The following is a 23,772-nucleotide window of genomic DNA, read 5'->3' as shown; positions in this document are numbered from 1 at the left end:
AGGCTCTGAGCTAGCTGTCAGCAGAGCCTGACGCGGGGCTCGAACCCACGAACGTGAGATCTGACCTGAGCCGAAGTCGGAGGCTTAACCGACTGAGCCACCCAGGCGCCCCTGGAGTCTGCAACTCTTAATCTCAAGGTTGTGAGTTTGAGCCCTACACTGGGTGTAGAGATTACTCAAAATCTTTAAAAAAAATAATCCATGAAAGGAAGCCTGTTTTATTATTTAGTTATAATTCCCGATATCTGGGGGCACCTGGTGGCTGAGTCAGTTAGGCATCTGACTTCGGCTCAGGTCATGATCTCACAACTCGTGAGTATAAGCCCTGTGTTGGGCTCTGTGCTGACAGCTCAGAGCCTGGAGTCTGCTTTGGATTCTGTGTCTCTTCTCTTTGCTCCTCCCCTGCTCATTCTCTGTCTCTCTCTAGATATCTCAAAAATAAATAAACATTAAAACATAATTTTTAAAGAATAATTCCCAGTATCTGATTAGCAATAGGATTATGCTAATTGAAAGAAAACGGTGTTAAGTGCTCTGTGGGTTTTTTAAGTTTATTTATTTTGAGAGAGGGGGGGAGCAAGTGGGGGAGGGGCAGCACAAGGCAGGGGGGAGAGAGAGAATCCCAAGCAGGCTCCACACTGTCAGCAAGGAGCCAAACACAGGGCCTGAATTCATGAACCAGGAGATCATGACCTGAGTCGAAATCAAGACTCTGACACTTAATCAACTGAGCCATCCAGGTGCCCCAAGTGTCCGTGTTTACAAGAATGTCTTGAATGTGTTGAAGAAAGGATTGATGAAAAATGTGTCTTTTTATGTGTCCATGCTATTCTTTTGTTGTTGTATAATGTTCATTTATTCTTGAGAGAGACAGAGACAGAGTGCAAGCAGGGGAGGGGCAGAGAGAGAGGGAGACACAGAATCCGAAGCAGGCTCCAGGCTGCGGGCCGTCAGCACAGGACCTGATGCGGGGCTTGCACCCACAAACCAAGAGATAATGACCTGAGCTGAAGTCAAGCACTTAATCAACTGAGCCACCCACTTACTGCCCTCTCAATACTGTTCTTAAAGGCGATATTACTTAGGACAAGAAGAAAATTTCTGACTTAAAGTGGGTAATTCCTGCCTTTCAAAGAAATTTTATTCCTGAAGAATTTTCTTTTTTACATTAATGTAACTAAGCACCAGCATGAGGACAAATGCAATTATCCTGTATGGTTTTGAAGAAAAAAAGAGAATAAAAAATGAGAACAAATGCATTTATTTTGTCAGTAGACACCATTTTTAGAAAGTCGTTGATCGAGAGATGCAGCAAATTGTGCCGGGAAAGATAGAATTCGACACATCAGATATGTATTTTTTAGATTTTTACACATATGTAATCTCTACGTCCAACTTGGGGCTCGAACCCACGACCCGGAACTCAGGAGTCACATGCTCCACTGACTGAGCTGGCCAGGCGCCCACTGACACATCATATTTGAAGAGCAGTTAACCTTAGGGCAATACATTTTCCCTGTATTGGCTCATAATGCTAAGATTGGGCGTGTTTTCTCATTAATGGACACAGTAGAAGAAATTAAATGAACATTCAATGGAAAGAAATTGGATATGACCACTGTAAAAACTGTAGTGAAAATTAATAACAAGAAACCTCACTACAGTGAAGTCTGGAAATTTCCTCAGGGAGAGCTCTAACGCACTACCACTCGTGGTCAATTGTAGACCCAACCAGAAGAGGTGGACTTTACGTTGCACGGAGTCGACCTTGCACGGGACACCCACTCTACTACCCCAGTGGGACGGGGAGAGGCTTTTCTTATTCCCGCCCCTCCCCCAAGCACCAGCCAATGAGAAGCCAGTATACTTCCAATGCCCCCGTTTACTCCAACGGGCTTTCAGATTATAACAGCCTTTCCCATTTGCCCCTTTTCTCCCTTAAAAGCGTGCCTCTGCTTTGTTCTGCAGACTTGCCTTCGGTTTTGTGGTGGTTCGTGCGTCCGCGTTACAGTTCTCTTTTCTTCCCCAACAAACGCATTTTGCTAGTTAAGTAGTTGACAGTTTTATCTTAAGGTTAACACATTACACTGTCAATGAAACACTTTAAAAAAAATTTTTTTAACATTTATTTTTGAGAGACAGAGACACAGTGTGAACACGGGAGGGACAGAGAGAGAATCCGAAGCAGGCTCCAGGCTCTGAGCTGTCAGCACAGAGCCCGACGCGGGGCTCGAACCCACAAACCGCGTATCATGACCTGAGCGAAGCCTGACGCTCAACCGACTGAGCCCCCCAGGCGCCCCAGGGCAAAGAATTTTCTAAGCGAAGTCTACAAGAAGAAGAAACTGTAAGGAGAACCAAAAATCGGGGACGTACAAAGAAGGAGGGTATGTAACCTGTCGTTTAGTTCAGAAAATCCGGGAATGATTTTCCGTGTGGATACAATGCGTGAGTTGGGTTTCCAGAAAGCAGGCTCAGAGTGTTGTGAGAAAACAGCCCGGGGGCGGGGGCGGAGGGGAGGGGGCAGGAGGGGGGCAGGGGCGGGGCCGGCAGCCTGGTGGGGATCCTCCTGACCTGGTCGGGCAGTGACCGCGGGGAAGGTGCTCTCTGCAGGGAAGACCCTTCACGGTTCTTGCCGCTGCCTTAGGTTTGTCGCGTCCACGTTACAGAGCGGGGACCGAGAGGTAAAGTGACTTGCTACAACTCAGGCTTGTCATTACTTGGTGACGGGCTGAAATCCAAGCCCAGATCTGCCCATCACCACACAGGTGGCCGCCCCTCCACCGGTTGGCAATCCGTTTCCATGGAAACTAGTCACTCAGGAGTTGTCCCCGAGGCCTCCAGCCCGAGGATGCAGGAGCTGCGGGAGGCGTCACTTGCAGACTTGATCTCTGAATACTCGGTGGTGCTGGTGGCCTCCAGGTCCGGAGCGGTCGGTCCGGGGCTTCAGCCCACGGAAAATGAGAGAAGTGTAGTGGAGTTCATCTTCCTCCTCCGAGGTGGGAGCGGCCCCGGCTGGGGGCGGGCTGTCTAGGTGGGTGCCTGACAGGTAATCGCCCTAGGAACCCTGGGTGGGGGGCAAAGAAGGGCGTCACATTAGGATGACGGGAGCTGGCAAATAGCGAGGGGGATGCACGAGCAAGCCTGGACGCTGAGCGCTTAGTCTGTTATCTATTCATTCCGCAAACACTGACTGAGCTCCCCCATTCATTCATTCATTCAATCAATACATATTGGAGAGTAAGAATCCCTCGCCCTTGGTAATCATCGCCAGACTCCTAGATTCCTCACTGAAGCCATGAGGGAGGCACAATGAGCCCCATTCATCAGGTGGAGAAACTGAGGCTAAGTAAATATCCCCAAATCACACGTTTAATTGTTGTGGCCCCAGTGCCGCAGCCTTATGAACAGCTGCGCGGTGTCAGGCCCTGGCAATTCAGCGGGGAACAAAGCAGACCTCATCCACTACCTCCCAGAGCTTGCAGCGGGGGACGTCGACATGAAAGTAGTAGTCAGCTATACTACTGTCTGATAGCAAGTTGCACAGGAGTGGGGTGGGCGGTGCAAGGAGGACAGGGATTTTTCTAAGAACCGAACTGCCCTCAGGGACCACCTGGCATCTCAGGAGTTTAGGCCAGCACTGGACCAAAATCGTAGCATGAACATTACAATCAATTAAAATCAATGTTGGGGCGCCTGGGTGGCTCAGTTTAGTGTCTGACTTTTTTTTTTTTAATATTTATTCATTTTTGAGAGAGAGCGAGCACGAGTGGGGGAGGGGCAGAGAGAGAGAGGGAGACATAGAATCCGAAGCAGGTTCCTCCAGGCTCCAAGCCGTCAGCACAGAGCCCATCGTGGGACTCCAACTCATGAACCGTGAAATCATGACCTGAGCCCAAGTTAGCTGCTTAACTGATTACGCCCCTCAGAATCCCCCTATGCAACGACTCTTGATTTTGGCATAGGTCACGATGGTCTCACGGTTTGTGGGATTGAGCCCTGCATCTGGTTCTGGGCTGGCAGTTCAGAACCTGCTTGGGATTCTCTCTCTCTCTCTCTTTCTCTTTCTCTTTCTCTCTTTCTCTGCCCCTCCCCCACTTGCACTCTGCTCTCAAAATAAATGAGCATTTTTTAAAAATCAAAGGATATTGTGCAGCAGAGCGTTCACGGAGCCCACAGAAAGCTTTGACCCTTGGGCCCAGCACCTGGAAGGGAATCTCTAAGCCAATGGACTGTCCTGCCTGACAGAAGAAATGTCTCTCTGTACCCCTGGGGCCTTTGGCCACAGCAAACAGTTTCTGTTAACGTGGTTTATGGTGAGGCTTGGGCCACACAGTCAGCTTGACTTCTATCTCGAGGGGCTGGAGACGAAGTAACAACGGTTAGTCATACAGCGTGACCAACCCTCCGATAGAAACCCTGGACCCGAGGCCAGTGTGAGCGTCCCTGGGGCGTGGTACCCACCCACCGACCCCGACCCCCGCCTCTTGTCACACATCAGTGCCGGGGGGAAAATAAGCTGTCTACGAGACTGGGAAAGAGAGCCAGTGAGGTCCATGCTCGGAATTCCCCTGGACTCTCCCCTTGGCTGTTTTATTATTCTTCTAGTGTTTTATTTACTTTTTGAGAGACAGAGCAAGTGGGGTAGGGGCAGAGAGAGAGGGGGTACAGAGGATCCAAAGCCGGCTCTGTGGTGACAGTAATGAGCCCGATGGGGGGCTCCAGCTCACCAACTGTGAGATCATGACCTGACCTGAGCCGAAGTCCGACACGTAACCGACTGAGGCCCCCAGGCGCCCCTCCCCAAAGGGGGGCATCCTTTCCCTGTAATAAACTAACCTGGCGTCCAACAGATTTCTGTGAGTTCTGAGTCCTTCTGGTGAGTTATTGAACCCGAGAGTGTCTTGGGGACCCCCTGGACTTTGTAGTAGACAGTAATTATTTGGGGGTGGGGTCTCCCTGGCATCCTGTGTTAGGGAGGACAGAGAGGAAGGAGGGGCAAGCGACTCCCAGGTCGCTGGACTGGGTGACTGAGTTGATGGGGACCCGAGAGCAAAAGCCTGTGTGGGGCATGATGACTTAAGTCATCTCTAGAGGGATATGGCCGTGGCCATCCCAGGGTGGCGGCCACATGGGCTCAGCACTCACTGACGCACAGAGGGCTGAGCACTCACCCGGGAGATGGGACCCAACGTGCAGGCAGCTTCCTTGCCACCAGGCGCTGTGTCTGGTGTCTGCTTCCTGCAGGTCTTCACTCTGAGGGGGAGGCCGGGGCCTGTCAGCCGCGTGACGCCGAGCTTGGAGTGAGCTGCTGTCCCTTGCTTATGAGGCTGAGCACAGCCGGAGGAGGGGACGCGCAAAGCTGCCGAACCGTGAGGACAGGCGTGATCAGGGTGGCAACAGACCCTGCTTTGATTCTCACCCCAGTGACCAAATCTCACAGCCTGGGCACCATCCGGCTCCTCCCACTGGGGCCGCCTGGGACCCCAGGACACAGATCCCTTCCATCCTGCGCCCCTGCCCGCTCTCCCAGGGACACTCACATGAAGAAGAGGAGGCAAGGACAGAGACTGAGCAGGCCAGCGACACCAGCACCCCTGACGGCCCCCAGAACAAATCCTCCCCCAAGCGGAGGCCTCCCTGCAGAGGAGTGGGGTTTCGGGTGACCCCCCCTTCAAGCCCCAGGACCCTTGTGTCCTCTCCTCCCGCAGCAAACTTGGGCTCTCATGCACTTCACCCCCCAACCAGCAGAAAGCCAGGACTCTGTCCTGCAGGCTTCCTCCTCTCTCTCACCCCTTTCCATCCAGACCCCAGCCCCACCCCCACCCAGACCATCTTTTCTAGGACCAGACTCCTTTCTCTGCCCCCTCACCCTTCCCCGACAGCCCCCAGACCTGGCAGCAGCACCAGGACGGCGGCGCTCTGGGCCCCGTGCGCATTCCGGGCCTCGCAGCTGAGTCTGAGGTCGGAGCCCAGCGGCCCAGTGAGGTTCAAGGAGCTGTTGGCCCAGGGCCCCGCGGAGCTGGAGGTGATGGTCACGGAGGCGGAGGCGTTGCTGTGGTTCCCCTCCAGCAGCCCCTCCCCCAGCCGCCAGCGCAGGGTGGGGGCTGGCCTCGCTCTGGAGGAGCAGGTGCAGCGCAGCCCCTTGCCCTCCCAGGAGCAGGAGGGGCTGAGCAGCCGAGGCGGGTCTGTGGGGGGGGTGGTGGCAAGGTCAGCGGCGCCTCCGCTCCCCAGGCCTCTGGCGTCCCCCCACCCCCACCCCCGGGGGTCCCCACACGCACAGACCACAGAGAGATGCAGGGAGGCCCTCAGGGAGCCCCGAGGGTGCTGAGCTCGGCAGGTGAATTTGCCTTCATGCCCCGACTCCACTCGGGGCAGCTCCAGGACCCCGGGCCTCCAGGGCTGGGAGGGGCTCAGAGCCCGGCTCTCCAGGGCCCAGCTCAGTGTGGCCGGAGGGTTGCTGTCTGCGACACAGACCAGGAGCAGAGATTCCCCTTCCAGGAGTCATCCCCCAGGTACTTCAGCTCTGGGCGGCAGGGAGGGGCGGGGAATAGAGAGAGCATGAGCACCCCCAGTCCAGGCCTGAGGCTCCGAAGCCCCGTTGCTATTTCTTTCTCCTCTCCATTTTTCCTAAGTTGGGAAGGGATCTCCACAGGTAGGTTAATTTTTTTTTTAATGTTTATTTTTAAGAAAGAGAGAGAGAACCCTACAGCACAAGCAGGGAAGGGGCAGAGAGAGAGGGAGACACAGAATCTGTAGCAGGCTCCAGGCTCTGAGCTGTCAGCACACAGCCCCCTAGGGGCACGAACCCCCCAACTGTGAGATCGTGACCTGAGTGGAAGTCTGCCGCTGAAGGCCTAAGCCACCCGGGTGCCCTCCACAAGCAGTTTTTTAAGCAGCTTTATTGTGATATAACTCACACACCATACAATCCACTTAAAGAGTCCTGTGGTAACCATTACCACGGTCAATTTCAGAACATTTCATCACCCCCCAAAACAACCCTGCACCCCTCAGCTGCCCCCTCCATTGCTCGCACCCCCCAGCCCCTGGCAACCCCTAATCTGTCTCTAAGGATCTGTCTGTTCTGGACATTGTATCTCAATAAAATTGCCGTGCGGGCTTTTGTGTATCTGATCCACCTTGTAGCACCTGTCAGTACTACATTCCCTTTTTATTTTTTAAGTTCATTTCTTTATCTTGGGAGAGAATGAGAGAGCACGTGCAATCCAGCAGGGGGAGGTGAGAGCAGAGGAGCAGAGCAAGGAGAGAGAGAATCCCAAGCAGGCTCCCCGCTGTCAGGACAGCACCCACTTCAGGTCCGCTGTCCTCCCCTCTCTCTGCTCCTTCCCTGCTCACGCTTGTGCGCACCTGAGTGTTCTCGCTCTTTCTCAAAAATGAACATAAAAAAAAACCAACAACGAATGCAGAACCAGAGGCCACTCACACCTCCTGAGTCACATCTGCATTGTCACGAGATCCCTGGGGAATCTGCGTGCCCTGAAGAAATGCTCTTCTGTTGACCAGGGGAATGTCTGAAGCAGCATTATGACAACTGAAATCCGTGGGCAACTTAAGTGCCCATTAAAAGTGGAATGTGAGGGGTGCCTCAGTATGCTGAGCATCCAACTTCAGCTCAGGTCATGACCTCACCGTTCATGGGTTCGAGTCCCACTACGGGGCTCTGTGCCGACAACTTGGAGCCTGGAGCCTGCTTTGCATTCTGTGTCTCCCTCTCCCTCTGCCCCTCCCCTGCTCACTTTCTGTCCCTTTCTGTCTCTTAAAAAAATAAAACGCAAAAAAAAATTAAGAAAGAAGAAAAGAGAAGTCAGGGCAGCTATGACCCCACAAATCTACTCCTGGCAAGAGATCCGAAAGAACTGGAAACAAGAAGTCAGGCTGCCCCCGGTACGGAATCGGTCAGAGCAGCGCTGTCCACAGTGGCCCCAAGGTGGAAACAACCCAAATGTCCATTCGCAGATGGACGGATGGTGGCCTATCCAAGCAATGGGATAATACACAGCCTAAAAAGGAGTGAAGAACTAACACATGCTACAAAGTGGATGAACCTTCAAAGCACCAGGCTCGCCGCGCCTGCGTGGCTCCCTTGGTTCAGCGTCCAACTCAATTTCGGGTCAGGTCATGATCTCACGGGTCGTGGGGTTAAGCCCCGAGTCCAGCCTCACACACTGGAGACAGGGAGCCTCTTCGGGATCCTCTTTCTCTCCCTCTCTCTTTGCCCTTCCCCTCAAAACTAAATAAATAAACAAAAACGGGCAAGAGAGAGAGGGGGAGAGAGAACTCCAAGCAGGCTCCACAGGGTCAGCGCAGAACCCAATCGATGCAGGGCTCAGACTCACACACCATGAGAGCATGACCTGAGCCAAGATCAAGAGTCAGACTCTTAAGTGACTGAGTCACCCAGATGTCCCCCCAAAAAAATCTATCCATCAATATAGATATCGATTTCTATTTCGATTTCAGTATAGATATATAGATAGATTTATATGTATAAAAGAAAACAACACGCTAAGTGGAAGAAGCCAGACCAAAAGACCACATGCTGTAGGATTCCATGTATATAAAGTATCCGGAAAAGGCAAATTCATGGTCAAAGAAAGGAGATAAGTGGCCGGGGGCTGCAGGGGGCGGGAAATGGGGCGTAACTGCGACTGGGTACGGGGCTTTGGGGGGAGGGGGATGGGAACGCCTTGGAACTCGATACAGTGCTGGGTTCACAACATTACAATGTCCCAAACGTCACCGAATTGCTCACTTTTTTTTAATTTTTTTAACGTTTTATGTATTTTTGATACAGAGAGAGACAGCATGAGAGGGGGAGGGGCAGAGAGAGAAGGAGACACAGAACCGGAAGCAGGCTCCACACTCCGAGCTGGCTATCAGCACAGAGCCTGACACGGGGCTCAAACCCACAACCGTGAGATCTGACTGAGCCGAAGTCGGAGGCTTAACCGACTGAGCCACCCAGGCGCCCCCCGAATTGCTCACTTTGAAAGGGCTGATTTTGTGGGATGTGAGTTGAATTTCAACCTAAAAAGATTAACTCCGACGTCAGAGAGGAACATGTATGTTTCAGTCCTAGTCACGTAAGCTTTCAAAAACGCTGGAAACCAAATATCGTGTGGAGATTCCAACATATTTGGTAACATGGTGAGGAAGGAGGAGATACATGGGTGGCCTAACTTACTAGACTGAGTGCAGTGTAGAATCCTGTCGCAGTGTAAACGTGTGTCAAATCTACACAGATCGACTGTACCTATATCAGATCATCACCTCGTACACTTTAAATATATGCAATTTATTCATCAATTATACCTTCATCAAAAACAAAGTAAAATAGAGGCACCTGGTGGCTCAGGCGGTTAAGCATCTGACTCTTGGTTTCAGCTAATGTCATGATCTCACAGTTCGAGAGACGACCCCCTTGTCGATCCTGCTTGGAATTCTCTCTCTTCCTCTGTCTCTGCTCCTCCCCCGCTCTGGCTCACTCATGCTCTCTCTCTTTCTCAAACTAAATAAATAGGGGCACCTGGGTGGCTCAGTTAAGTGCCAGACTTCTCCTCAGGTCGTCATCTCGTAGTTCGTGGGTTCAAGCCCTGCCCGGTATCGGGCTCAGTGCTGACAGCTCAGAGCCTGGAGCCGGCTTCCTATTCTGGTCTCCCTCTCTCTCTCTGCCCCTCCCCACTCATGCTCCATCTCTCTCTGTCTCAAAAATGAATAAAAAACATTAAAAAATATTTTAAAATATAAAAATAAAAATTAAATTAAATTAAATTAAATAGAAAGAATGATAACACAGCATCCAGTCTAATAGCTTTCTCTGAGGCCATATGAAAGGGGCTGAAATTAGAAGGAACATTTAGGGTGTTCCAAAAGTGGGGTTGCTGTTCTTTGTCTTTTTTTTAAGTAGCCTCTATGCCCAGTATGGGGCTCGAACTCACAACCCTGAGATCTCTTGATCTCACGCCCCGCCGACTGAGCCAGCCACGCGCCCCTGTTCTAGTTCTAAACCTGGGCGCTGAGCACCAAGGTGCTCATTTCATGGTGATTCTTCATAACGTGCATGAATTTGACAAGTCTTTGCATATAACGGCTAGGAAGCAAAACTAACCGGTCACACAGCGGAAGGGGAGCCTCCCGACTCTGCGCCCACTGCCTGCCACCCTGGCCCTCCCCGCTGGCTTCGAGGCCCTTCACCTACCTGTGCAATTTCCTCGGGAGATGCCGATGGTCAGATTCTGTGGGGCGTCTTGGACAGAGACACGGTGAGGAATAGAGTCAAAGCTGACCCTACCCCACCCCCAGGAGCCACAGAAATGGGAATAGGGGCACCTGGGTGGCTCAGTCGGTTGAGCGGACGGCTTCGGCTCAGGTCAGATCTCACGTTTGTGGGTTGGAGCCCCGCGTCAGGCTCTGTGCTGACAGCTAGCTCAGAGCCTGGAGCCTGCTGCAGATTCTGTGTCTCCCTCTCTCTCTGCCCCTCCCCCTCTCATGCTCCGTCTCTCTTTGTATCAAAAATAAATAAAACATTAAAAAAAAATTTTTTTAATAAAAAAAAAAGAAATGGGAATAGAATCAGAAAAGGGAATAGAAATGTGTCCTCCCTGCAGCCCCTCGGAGCCCCCCTGCCCGGCCCTGCAGGCACCTGCAGGCACCGGAGCCCTGCCCCCCGCCTCCCCTCCCCTCCCCTCCCCTCCCCCGCTCTCACAGGAGACTTTGAGCATGATGGTGCTTTGGGTGCTCACACCAGCCCTGGGGAAGGTCACGCGACAGATGAGGTTCGTGCTGTGGTCCTGCGGGCAGGGGATAAGCAGGATCTCCGAGGAGTTATAGGCCTCCGGGCCCAGTCCCAGAGGTCTGAGGGCAGCCCCCGTCCAGGAGAGGGTGACGGGGGTCACCCCGTCACAGGCCCCGGGCGCAGAGCACGAGAGGCGGCTGGGACAGCCCGACTCCAGGGGCTCCTTGATGCGGATATCCGGGGTCTGCGTCAGCGCTGGCGAGGAGAGACCAGACCAGAGGGGACCCCCATGTCCCTAAACTGACCACACTCCCCTGTCTCCCCCCCTCCCCCCCAATTAAAAGTGAGCAGCAAGGCCGCCTGGGTGGCTCAGCCGGTTAAGCATCTGACTTCAGCTCGGGTCATGGTCTCCGCCCCTGCATTGGATGGGGCTCCGCGGTGATTGTAGGAAACCTGCTTGGGATTCTCTCTCTCTCTCTCTCTCTCTCTCTCTCTCTCTCTCTCTCCCCCTCCGCCTCTCTTTGTCCCTCCCCCACTTGAGCTTTCTCTCCCTCAAAAATAAATAAACTTTAAAAAAAGTGAGCCATAGGGGGTCCGCTTCCACCCCCAAAGACGAGCTCCCCCCTCCCTGACTCTTGGGGACCCTCTGTACCTTGGACGGTCACGTTGGGCAGGTCGCTTTGGTAACCGTGTTTCATGGAGCCTTTTCCCAGGAGAAAATAGTAGCTCCCTCTGTGTCCCCTGTGGGCGTCTGTGATGTTCAGGGAGCAGTCCCTGTCCCTGGGGTCTCCGGCGAGATGAAATGAAAATTTGCTCTTCCTCTTTGGGCCCGTGCCTGGCTTGCTCGTGGCCATGAGAACATCCCCTCTGGGATTATGGCTTTTCCGGAACCAGGAGTCATAAACAGGGGGCTCTTGCCAGCCCATCAGCCCATGGCGGGGAGAAGGTGCAGGGCACGTGGACACACAGGCCCTCCTGCACCGTCACAAACCCCTGCAGCTTGAACCCTGGACTCTCCTGCAGGGACCCTGGGGGCACACCAAGGCTCAGAGATGGTGACAGGCGCAGCCCCTGCCCGCTCCCCCCCAGCCCCGGCCCCCCACCTGCCCACACCAGCGGCAGCAGCAGCAGCAGCATCTGGGGGCCCGGGGCTGCGCCTGCCCTCCGATGGTCCGGCTTTGGGGTGTGCAGACCGCCCTGGAAGGAAGTCCAAGGGGAAGCTTGGGGGGGGGCGGCGGGTAATGGCTGGGCACTGCAGAAGAGGAACCGCAGGGAGGGAACCACAGTGTCCTGGCGAATCCCTTCTTCCAACTTCTCCTCTCACAGACACAGCGACGGGGCAGACAGCAGTCAAGGCCGGCCCTGCACCAGCATGGAGGGGGGGCAGTCCCGGCAGTGGGGGCTCCCGGGGGAGCAGGGGAGTGGGGCTTCAGGTGGGGGCCTGGAGGTGGGATTCTTCCTTCCTTCATTTCTGTCTGTCTGTCTTTTCCTTCTTTTTCTCTTTCTTCTTTCCTTTTCCTTTTCTTCCTTCCTTCTTCCTTCCTTGCTTTCTTACTTTTTTCTTTTTCTTTCTGTCTGCCTTTCCTTCTTTATCTCTTCGTTTCTTCCTTTCTTCCTTCCTTCTTCCCTCCCTCCTCCTTTCTTTCTTTTCTTTTCTTTCTTTTTATTTTCTCTTCTTTCTTTCTTCCTTTCTTTCTTCCTTTCTTTCTGTCTGCCTTTCCTTCTTTATCTCTTCTTTTCTTCCTTTCTTCCTTCCTTCTTCCCTCCCTCCCTCCTCCTTTCTTTCTTTTCTTTTCTTTCTTTCCTTTCTTTTTATTTTCTCTTCTCTTCTCTTCTTTTCTTTCTTCCTTCCTTCCTTCCTTTCTTCCTTCTTTTCTTTTCTTTCTTTTCTTTTCTTTTTTTCTCTTCTTTTCTTTTCTTTCTTTTCTTTCATCAAGCAAACATCTGCTCCATACAGGGCCTGGAGACAAAGAGGAGAACCCAGTGCCCCACCCACCTCCCCTGCCCCCTGCTTCCCAAAGGCACTCAGTCCCCCTGCCTGCCTCAGGCCACTTCTGTCTGTCTGCAGTCCGCACAGGCTCCCAGTTCCATGGCGAGGAGCAAGGCCATGGGGTCCCCGCACTCAGAAGGGCCTCACGCTTGGTGTGTGATGCTCTGAGGGTCCCATCTTGAAATGCTTAATCATTTTCTCTTTGAATTTGTGTTTTGTAAGTGAAGCCCGAATGGGATAAGGTGCACGAGCCAGAGAAATTGGAACCGTGGACCACAGGCCATCACATCTTCCCCAGCCCCCACCTCATCCTTCCCACCCCCCACACCCCATCTGCTCAGAGCATTGCCGAGTTGAGAGGTGGGAGCCCTAGGCACCTCTGAAGGTCTATACTGCCCCCCCAGTCATGCCCAGTCCCCCCAGGTGTGCCCCCCAGTCATGCCCAGTCCCCAGTCGAGCCTGAGGGAGACTGGACATTAACTAGCTATTGGGAAGGTCATCAAGAGGACATGGAGGTGTCTGCGTGGCTCAGCTGGTTAAGCGTCTGCCTCTTTTTTTTTTTATGTTTATTTATTTTTGAGAGAGAGAGAGAGGATGAGCAGGGAAGGGGCCGAAAGAGAGGGAGACACAGAATCCGAAGCAGGCTCCAGGCTCCGAGCTGTCAGCACAGAGCTGGAGGCTGGGCTCCAACCCACAAACCTCAAGATCATGACCTGAGCCAAAGTCAGACACTCAACCCCACTAAGCCACCCAGGTGCCCTGTATTTTTATATATTTCTATATTCTTATTTTAAGTAGGCTCCACACCTTGTAGCACCTGGGTGGCTCAGCTGGTTGAGCGTCCAACTTCAGGTCAGGTCATGATCTCACAGTTTGTGAGTTCAAGCCCCGCGTCGGGCTCTGTGCTGACAGCTCAGAGCCTTCTTCGGATTCTGTGTGTCTCTCTTTCTGCCCCTCCCCTGCTAGTGCACACTCTCTCTCTCTCTTTAAAAATAAATAAATAGGAGCGCCTGGGTGGCTCAAGCGTCCGGCTTTGGCTCAGGTCATGATCTCACAGTTCGTGGGTTCAAGCCCCGCGTCGGCTCTGTGCTGACAGCTAGCTCAGTGCCTGGAGCCTGCTTCAGATACTGTATCTCCCTCTCTCTCTGACCCTCCTCTGCTTGCGCTGTCTCTCTCTGTCTCTCAAAACAAAATAAAAAACATTAAAACTTTTAAAAAATTAAAATTAAAATAAATAAATAAAAATAAACTAAAGAAAAAGTAAGCAGGCTCCACACCGAAAGCAGGATTCAAACTCACAACCTAGTCGAAGAGACACATGTTCTACCTACTAAGCCCATGAGGCACCCCTACCATTGCAGATTTTAATTTGTATCCTTTTGCTGTGAAAAACCATGACTACAACAGGCTCCATCGGTAGAGCATGCGACTTGATCTCAGGCTGTAAATTCGAGCTTTACTTTGGGCATAAAGATTACTTAAAAACAAAATATTTAAATACATACACACATACATACACCATGCATACGACAGTTTGTGTTCTTCAGGTCCTTCTAGTGCATCATCCAGCCGCAGGGCGGTCCCGAGGACCCTCCAGAACATCTGTCACCCTCCTCAGGCGCGGGCGCAGGAGGCCAGGGAGAGGCGGTGCCCAGCGGCCCGCCGTCTGGCTGTCCGCAGACCGGGGCTCGGCGCGCCCCCTGGTGGCCACGCGGCGCGCTGCTCGCCGCGAGCCCCAGCCCGGAGTTTGCCTAAGTCGGGGAAACTGGAAAATTACTGAGATCTTCAAAAACACATAAAAGAAATCGGGATGTGCACAATCCGAAACCGCACAGAGAAAGCACCAGTTCCTTTTCATCTGTAACCAGTTCCTCACTTGTCCTTAACCATTTGTCTCTCAAACATGAGGCGACTTGTCACTTCTAACTAAACGGTCCCAGGACGTACCAGAGGGACACCACACAGCATGTCCCCAACCCCTGGCTGTAAACCCAAGGCCGCACTGTTCCCTGCCCCTCCCTCCAGTGGCTATTGTTCCTACATTGTCCACATCGCGGCCTGGGTCCCACAGACAGCAGCCCCGAAAGGGCCCCCGGGGCAGGCCGTGTGGCCAGGGGACAGAGGAACACTGTCTCCAGGCTCACTCTCTCTGCTTTGGTTTGAGTCAGGTTTCTGATTTCTGCAGAATTGCAAATGGGCCCCTGAAACTTTTCTTCTTCCAAACTAAGTAAGAGATTCCTCACTTTGGGGCGCCTGTGGGGCTCAGTTGGTTAAGCTCCTGGCTTCGGCTCAGGTCATGATCTCATGGTTGGGGGGTTTGAGCCCCGCATCAGGCTCTGTGCTGACAGCTCAGAGCCTGGAGCCTGTCTTCGGATTCTGTGTCTCCCTCTCTCTCTGACCTCCCCTGCTGTAGGGAGCTGCTGAGTTCCGCCACCTCAGACAAGGATATGTCACTCCCTATGGGGTCCGGCCAGAAAAACCAGATTAACATCTAGAGGCCAGGAGAGCGCATTTCCTGATCCAGGCATTGGAGACAGCCAGGCTGGGCCAGACAGGAGAAGCCAAATTGAACAGAAGATCAACCGCATTCGGACTTATGCAGTGTCAAGTACCCCTGCCCAGCATCGCAGACGCAAGTCTGGGCTCTCCTTTTGATTCTGTTTGGAGTTTCAGTTTCGGTTTCCCCTTTTTCTAATAACCATTTTACTCTGTTATCTGGCAACTAACCTGGGTCAGTTTCCCGCCCCAAACCCTATATAGGTGTGGATTTTTTTTTAATTTATGTTTTTTAATGTTTTATTTATTTTTGATACAGAGAGAGACAGAGCATGAGAGGGGGAGGGGCAGAGAGAGGAGACACAGAACCGGAAGCAGGCTCCAGGCTCTGAGCTAGCTGTCAGCACAGAGCCTGACGCGGGGCTCGAACCCACGAACGTGAGATCTGACCTGAGCCGAAGTTGGAGGCTTAACTGACTGAGCCACCCAGGCGCCCCTGGTGTGGATTTTTTTAATAAATCGGGCTTGATCAGAAATCGCTGTCTTGCCTCACTCTCTGTGCGCCCCTTCCTGCCCTACTCTCTCTCCCTCCTTCAGGAACGGACCCGATTTACCGCCCGCGCAGGCCGGCCGGCCCGGGCAGGACCAGACACCCTGCTCGCACTGTCTCTCTCTGTCTCTCAAAAATAAATAAAAAATTTTTAAAAATTCCTCACTTTTCCGAAAGACAAGCAGAAAGAATGAGGGTGAGGAGGGGGCCTGGCAGGGTTCCAGGGACGGAGGACCCCGCGGCATTGACACGCTGTGGGTGCTGAGGACCGAGGAGTCACCCGATGCCAGGCCGTGTCCAGTGGAAGAGAGAAGCCCCAATCCGTTCTCTCCCCCGGAAGGCATCGTTCATTGCCTCCAGGTCTCCTTGGCCTGACAAGCAGTCCAGCTGGCTGGACACAGAGGCCACCCCTCCTGAGAGAAGTCGTGGGGTGCAGAGTCTCCCGGACGCGCAATGCGTAACACCCAAATGTGCATCCGTATGCGCCGGTCTTGTGTGTCTGCTTTATCTGGACGTGTATGTGTCTATTTATCTGGTCTTTTGTGTCTGTCTGTGTGCGTCTGTCTGTGCACATGCACGTCCAGGTCTCTGAGTGTGTGTTTTGTACTCATGTGTCCATATGGGGTGAGGATGCCTATTTGTGTGTGTGTATGTGTGTGTGTCTATATGTTCACACGCTAGGTATTTGAAACCAGCCTTAGAAGTTAATATGGAGAGAGACCATATACCCCTTGGGGACGGTGTTAGTTAGATATTTCTGGAAGCACAGGAGCTATCAAAATGCTTAAAAGCATGGGGCCGCCTGGGTGGGTGGCTCGGTTGGTGAAGCATCCGACTTTGGTTCAGGTCTTGATCTCACAGTTTGTAGATTCAAGCCCCGCTTCAGGCTCTGTGCTGACAGCTCAGAGCCTGGAGCCCGCTTCGGATTCTGTGTCTCCCTCTCTCTCTGCCCCTCCCCTACTCATGCTGTCTCTCTCTCTCAAAAATGAATAAACTTAAAAATATTTAATAAATAAAATGTTTAAAAGCAGGGGAATTGGGTCGCCCAGGTGGCTCAGTCAGTTGAGCATTCGACTTCAGCTCAGGTCATGATCTCGCGGTTTGTGGGTTCGAGCCCCATGTCAGGCTCATGGCCGTCAGCCCGTCGGCGCGTCAGCGCAGAACCCACTTTGGATCCGCTGTCCCACTCTCTTGCCCTTCTCCCACTTGCGTTTTCCAAAAATAAATAAATATCTTTTAAAAATGTATAAATCCAGGGAAAAATCTGTATAGAAGGTGGCTGACCAGATCGCTAGGGGAATTCCAGTCCCTGCCTGAAGACTCCCCTCCGGGTTTTCCTTCCCGCCCCACTTGCTGCCGGAACCAACCATAAATTGTCCCCTCTGCTTCTGCTCAAGCCTCAGACCCCTGGAGAGTGATCTCCTCTGAGCGCACTGGTGTAAAACAAACCTTCTCCCTTCCGAGATCTCCGCTTGGTTCTTCCGCCGGCGATCTAGACCAGGTTCCGTAACAATAATAATGAAAATATTAAGTGTCCTTTAGAGCCCTTTGCCTCATTACAGAAGCCCCAGAAGTGACTGCCCATCCCCCACCACCTGACTCGTTCTGTACAGCGAGACTCATTTCTTCGAGTCTTTATTTTTAAAGAAATTTTAAAGAAAATAAATGTTTATTTTTGAGAGAGAAAGAGAGCACGAGTGGGGCAGGACAGAGAGAGACACACACACAGAATTTTGAAGCAGCTCCAGGCTCTGAACTGTCAGCACAGAGCCTGATGTGGGGCTCAAACTCATGAACCATGAGATCATGACCTGAGCTGAAGTCGGTTGCTTAATCGACTGAGCCACCCAGGAACCCCGAATCTTTGAGTCTTTTTTAAAAAAATTTAGGGGCACCTGAGTGACTCAGTTGGTTAAGCATCCGACTTTGGCTCAGGTCATGATCTTACAGTTTGTGAGTTTGAGCCCCGCGTCGGGCTCTGTGCTGACAGCTCAGAGCCTGGAGCCTGTCTTCCGATTCTGTGTCTCCTCTCTCTGTCCCTCCCCTGCTCATGCTTTCTCTCAAAAATAAATAAAACATTAAACAATTTTAAAAAATTTAACACCTATTCGTTTTTGAGAAACAGAGTGTGAGTGGGGGAGGGACAGAGAGACACAGAATCTGAAGCAGGCTCAAGGCTCTGAGCTGTCAGCACAGAGCCCCACATGGGGCTCGAACTCATGGACTGTGAGATCATGACCTGAGCCAAAGCCAGACACTTAACCTACTGAGCCACCCACGCACCCCTCATTTCTTCCAGTCTTGAAAGGGGCATCTCTAGAGCACCTGCATGGCTCAGTGGGTTTAGCCTCCAACTTCCGCTCAGGTCAGGTGGTTTGTGAGTTCGAGCCCCACATCGGGCTCTGCACTGACAGCTCAGGGCCTGGAGTCTGCTTCAGATTCGGTGTCTCCCTCTCTCTCTCTCTCTGCTCTTCCCTGGCTCACACTGTCTCTGTCCCTCAAAAATAAAATAAGAAACTTCCTTTTGTTTTAAAGGCGGGGGGGGGGGGGACGGTTATCGCTGCACCTGATCTGTGTTGCTGACGGGGACGTGCCTGTGAGCCTGAGCTGGGCCGGGAAGAGCTGAACCCTGAGCCCCTCACAGCCCTTGAACCCTGGAGTCCTGGAGCTGCCCCAGGTGAGTTCAGGGCACGCAGGTGAATTCACCTGTTGGAGCTTCGGTATAGAAGCTAAAGATTTGCAGGTTCAGAGTCAGCTCGGGACTTCCCCAGACTCCTCCTGGGGTCTCAGTTGTGCTCCCGGGGGCTGGGGCAGGCCATCTAGGACTAGGAGATGTGGCATTGCCCAGGGAGAGAAGGAGGGGGTGGCAAGGGGGTGGGGCCGAGAGGGTGTCTCTCTCCTCCCCCCAGACGGAAAATCAGAGAGAATGCCTTACTCCAGGGGGAGGATTCAAGATGGTACAGTATTCAGCAGACAGAATAGCGGCCCTCAGAGATGTCCACACTGTCTCCCTAGACCCTGTGACTGTGGCAGTTTGCAGGGCAAAGGGGACTTGGGTGAAGATCTCGGGACGGAGAGGATATGCAGGTGCTGCCTGAATGTAATCATGAGCTTGTAAGAAGGACGCGGGGGGAGATGGGAACCTCAAGGAGCAAGGAACAGATTCCCCCCCCCCCCCCCCCGCCAACCTCCAGAAAGAACCAGCCCTTGGTGACACCTCGATTTCAGCCTCGTGAGACTCAGTGTGGACTTTCGGACTCCGGAACTGTAAGAGAATGCATTTGTTTTGCCCCTGCCCCCTGGAGAGGCTCCAGGGGAGGCCCCATCTCCGGGCCTTTTCCGACTTCTAGAACTGTGTTCCATGCCTCGTGGACCCTTCCTCCATGGACAAACCCAAGAGTGAGGCAACTTCTCTTATTCTTGAGCTGTTTTCCTGTCCCCTGGCCATCTCTTCCGTGTTCCAAGCTCCCTTTGCTTCCCTCTCAGAAGAATAGTTTGTAGGGGTGCCTGGCTGGCCCCGTGGGTGGAGCTTATGACTCTCGATCTCGGGGTTGTGGGTTCAAGCTCCACATGGGGTGTAGAGATCACTTAAAAAATAAAATCTTAAGGGGCGCCTGTGTGGCTCAGTCAGTTAAGCGCCCAGCTCTTGATTTCAGCTTAAGTCGTGATCTCATGGTTCATGAGTTCAAGTCCCGCATCGGGCTCTGTGCTGACAGCTCGAAGCCTGGATCCTGCTTCAGATTCTGTGTCCGCCTCCCTCTTTTCCCCTGCCTGGCTTGTACGCGGTTTCCCTGTCTCAAAAATAAAAAGATTTTTAAAAAGATTGTAGTTCATGATGTGAAAACGATTTAGGGGCGCCTGGGTGCCTCAGTCAGCTAAGCGTCTGCCTCTGGATTTCAGCTCAGGTCATGATCTCATGGTTTGTGAGTTCAAACCCTACATAGGGCTCTGTGCCAACAGTGTGGAGTCTACCTAGGATTCTCTCTCTCTCCCTCTCTGCCCCTCCCCCCCTTTCTCAAAGTAAATAAATTTAAAAAAAAAAAAAAGAAGAAAAGGATTTATTTACTTGTCTAATGATTCCACTGACCCAGACACAGGCTCTCACTCTGTGTCCAACCCTGACTCCCCACCCCCAGCCATGGCTGGTGTCTGGCTCCTGCTAGAGGGTTCGCTCCGGCTTTGTCTGCTGTCCACCATGCAAAGGGGCCTGGGTTCCCTCCTCTAAGTGTAATGCAGAGTCAAAGCCTCCAGGCTGGAACTCAGAATCATTGGACTCTGGTCAGAGATCCTCCTAGAGGGTTGAAATGTGGCTTTGACAATTCACTACCCTGCTCTGGTCCTCAGTTTTCTCTCCTGTAAAATGGGAATTTGTAGCAATTGTTTTGACAAACATACCAGACTGCTTCTGAATGCTTTACAGATATCGGCTCGTTTAATGCTCAGGCCAACCCTGTGCGGTGGGTGCTATTTTCCCATTTTATAGCAGAGGAAACTGAGAAGCTAAGCAAGCTGTAACATAGGAAGTTGGGGGCAGGGTGGGATTCCACCCTGCGCTGTCCCGTACTTCTTTAGTCTCTAAAGCCCTAGGCAGGGAGGCGACCCCGCGGTGGCGGGGTCGTGACCGTGGGTGTTTGCTGGGCCTCCCCACTGGGATGCAAGCTCTGGGAGCGGCTACCCCGTCTGGGGCACAAAGAGGGGAATTGGGTGAACCCCGCGGAATGAAGAAGGGAGGCGCGGGCCGCAGGACGGCCGCATCCCCTGCTGGCCCCCCAGGCCCTCCCACCGCGCTCTGCTCGGGGAGCTATATTCGCCGCAGCGCCTCCAGCCCCAGCAAACCGGAGCCTCCGGGCGACGCTGGACCAGAAGGAAGCCGGGGCCTGGAAGGTCCGACGGAGCCGAGCCCGCTCGCGGCGGGGCACGGGCGCCCCCTGGCGGCGGAGTCCCGCCAATGCCGCGCCGCCGCGAGACGGGGGTTTGCACCGGGAGGGGTGGGACCGCGTCTGAATGGCAGACGCTCTCAGAACATTCCCGACGGTGGTCTGCAAAGCAGCGCGAGGCTGGTGGCCGTCTATTGGCTTCCAGACCTTTCTGATCGCGATGCACAGCAAGGAATCATTTCCCACCAACATAGCTTCGGGAAATGCCACCCTGGACGTCATGATTTTTTTAAATACTGTTCCTATCTTTAAATGCTGGTCAGGATCCTTTAAATTGATCCCTTGACCCTCTAACGGGTGCCCTGCTGCCCCATTGTTTCCCCAGCTTGCAAAGAAAGATTGTGATGGAGCAAAGGTGAGCACCCAGGCTGGACTCCCTCCAAACCCAGGGTGGACTCTCTCCGTGTTGTGCCGCCTCCAGGGTCCCTGCCTGCCATCCCTGACTTGCAGACAAGGAACCTGGGTTCATGGAGGTGAAGACACTTGTTCGAGTCCGCGCAGCTCGTTTGTGCAGTGCCAGGTTCGGCCTCACTTCTAGAGGAGAAAGACCACTAAATGCTCCTAATTTCACTGTGGAGTAAAGCTTAATTTAGTCCTTTCTCCATTTCAGCCCACAGGACTGAGCTGCACTGGCCGGCCGTTTCCCGGTACTTACTGTACAATGGAAATGAAAGGCTTCGCAAAGTCGGCCTAATGTTCACTATGTAACAAAATGAATCTGAGGTGGAGATAAAGAGCCTGTGTTTATTTTTCATTGTGCAAACAATGTAAAGGCGACAAGGAAACAGCATCTTCTAGGCAGCAGTTGGCGGACAGTCCAGGCCAAAATCCGAGACAGGAGTTAGCAGTGAAATGCTAGGTGAACTTGAACCTAGACCTTGACATTTGCATTTTTTCCTGTCAGGTGGCAACCAGCGGTCAGGAGCGCTTCAGACTAAATTCAGGCTCTGAGGGTCCCTGGCCCCCAGCTGTGATACCGTGTGTGTGTGTGTGTGTGTGTGTGTGTGTGTGTGTGTGTGTGGCCATCCTTAGGAAGTCTCAGCTGCAGCCACAGCTTCTCAGAGATGTATTTTTCCTTTTTTTTTTTAAGCTTATTTATTTGAGAGAGACAGCGTGCAGGCAGGGGAGCGGCAAAGCAAGAGAAGGAAGGAGAGAGAGAATTCTAAGCAGGCTCTGCACTGTCAGAGCCTGACTCAGGGCTCAAACTCACAAACTGTGAGATCATGACCTGAGCTGAACCCAAGAGCTGGACGCTTAAGTGACTGAGCCACCCAGGCATCCCGACTCCTCTTTTTTTAATCTTGCTCTGCTCAGCACCTAGAGATAAAGGATAATGAAAAGCCTTGGGTCACCCGAGTAGGGCGTCTAAAAGAGGAGCCTCACAACTGGGGACCTGTGTGAGATTCCCAGGGCTTCTGAAAGAAGTACTGCAAACTTAGTCACAACAGCAGAAAATTCTTCTCTCGGGGCGCCTGGGTGGCTCATTCAGTTAAGAGTCCAGCTTTAGCTCAGGTCATGATCTCATGGTTCATGGGTTCGAGCCCCTCATCAGGCTCTGTGCTGACAGCTCAGAGCCTGGAGCCTGCTTCGGATTCTGTGTCTCCCTCTCTCTCACCCTCCCCTGCTCTCACACTCTGTCTCTCTCTGTCTCAAAAATAAATAAATATGTTAAAAAAATTAATTTTGAGACAAATGTGAGTGGGTGAGGGATAGAGGGAGAGGGAGACACAGAATCTGAAGCAGGCTCCAAGAAAAAAACCAAGAGAATCAGACAGATCTCAGCAACAAAAGCCTCCGAACCTCTGGACAATGCCAGCAACCCGCTCCCTCCAGACTTATAGGAGAAAAATTAACCTTATTTGCATGCTGATGATCGGGTCTGCTGTTAGGTGCAGCCCAAAGTTTTTATTTATTTAAATTTTAAGTAGATCTATTTATTTTGAGTCAGAGACAGTGCAAGGGGGAGAAGGGCAGAGAGAGAGAGAGAGAGAGAGAGAGAGAGAGAGAGAGAGAGGGAGAATACCAAGCAAGCTCCATGCTGCCAGCCCAGAGTCCAATATGGGGCTTGAACTCACAAAACCACAAGATCATAACCTGATCTGAGACCAAGAGTTGACATTTAACTGACAAAGTCACCCAGGCGCCCAGCTCCCCCCGCCCAAAGCATCTATAACTGATACACTTGGTCAAGATACGTAACCTGTCTCCCCCATTCTGTGGCGCAGAGACCTTGACTTTGTTCACACCGTGTGCCCAGCCCTTCCCATCCCAATTAGCAGCACCGATGGAACCTGGGCTTAATGTCCTTCAGCCACAATCTAACAGCACCTTCCTTTTGGGTTCACTGATGGGGCTGGACACCTGAGCAAACCCTCCACAGAGACGTCGGTGACCGTCTCCACCTACAGCTTCCAGGCCGTATTCTCACCCACCTCCCCACTTCCCCTGGGAGGCTTTCGTCAGACCGCTGCTCCCTCGCACGGCCCCGTGCTCTCGTGCAGCCCCCGCCCCCGCGTGTCCCCTTCCGTGTATGTGTGACAAGAACCACAAGGGGCTAGCAGCTTCGGCTCTTCTTTCTTCTGATGTCTACATGAGTAATAAGTGGTCTGGATCTAAAAGTGGGTCTGGGGCTCCTGAGCCGGCTGAGCGTCCAATGCTTGGCTTCAGCTCAGGTCATGATCTTGCAGTTCTGTGAGTTTGAGCCCCACACTGGGCTCTGCGCTGACAGCACAGGACTGGCTTGGATTTCTCTCTCTCCCTCTCTCTCTCTCTCTGTGCACTGCCCCCCCCCCCCCCCCCCCCCCCCCCCCCCCCCCCCCCCCCCCCCCCCCCCGCCAAAGCTGTATCTGTCTCTCTCAAAAATAAATAAACTTAAAAAAAATAATAAAAAATAAAATAACAAATGAATTAATTTAGTGAAAAAAGTGGGCCTTGGGTCTTGACCAGTTCAATCATCCCATCTGGGCCTTGGCCATGCGCCAGGTGCATGTGTGTGTCACCATAAGGATTATCTGTTGTATCTACCGCCTTCATCTTTGGC

General features: G+C 52.7%; 1 protein-coding gene across 1 annotated transcript; it reads right to left on the bottom strand.

Annotated features, from left to right (window-relative positions):
- Positions 1-2,539: 2,539 nt before the first annotated feature.
- LOC115279851 (sialic acid-binding Ig-like lectin 5) lies at positions 2,540-20,924 on the bottom strand. Its single transcript, XM_029924354.1, is given in 14 exon segments — positions 2,540-2,937; positions 2,939-3,067; positions 5,175-5,256; positions 5,544-5,640; positions 5,895-6,188; positions 6,282-6,506; positions 6,509-6,526; positions 10,223-10,270; positions 10,730-11,014; positions 11,412-11,691; positions 11,693-11,787; positions 11,863-11,956; positions 20,471-20,475; positions 20,579-20,924. Coding segments are annotated over 14 exon segments (2,121 nt in total). The 3' UTR covers positions 2,540-2,814.
- Between the last annotated feature and the right edge of the window lie 2,848 nt (positions 20,925-23,772).

Source organism: Suricata suricatta, chromosome 16, assembly GCF_006229205.1.
Source record: "Suricata suricatta isolate VVHF042 chromosome 16, meerkat_22Aug2017_6uvM2_HiC, whole genome shotgun sequence".
Taxonomy (NCBI): domain Eukaryota; kingdom Metazoa; phylum Chordata; class Mammalia; order Carnivora; family Herpestidae; genus Suricata; species Suricata suricatta.
This window is presented reverse-complemented; position numbering and strand designations above follow the sequence as displayed.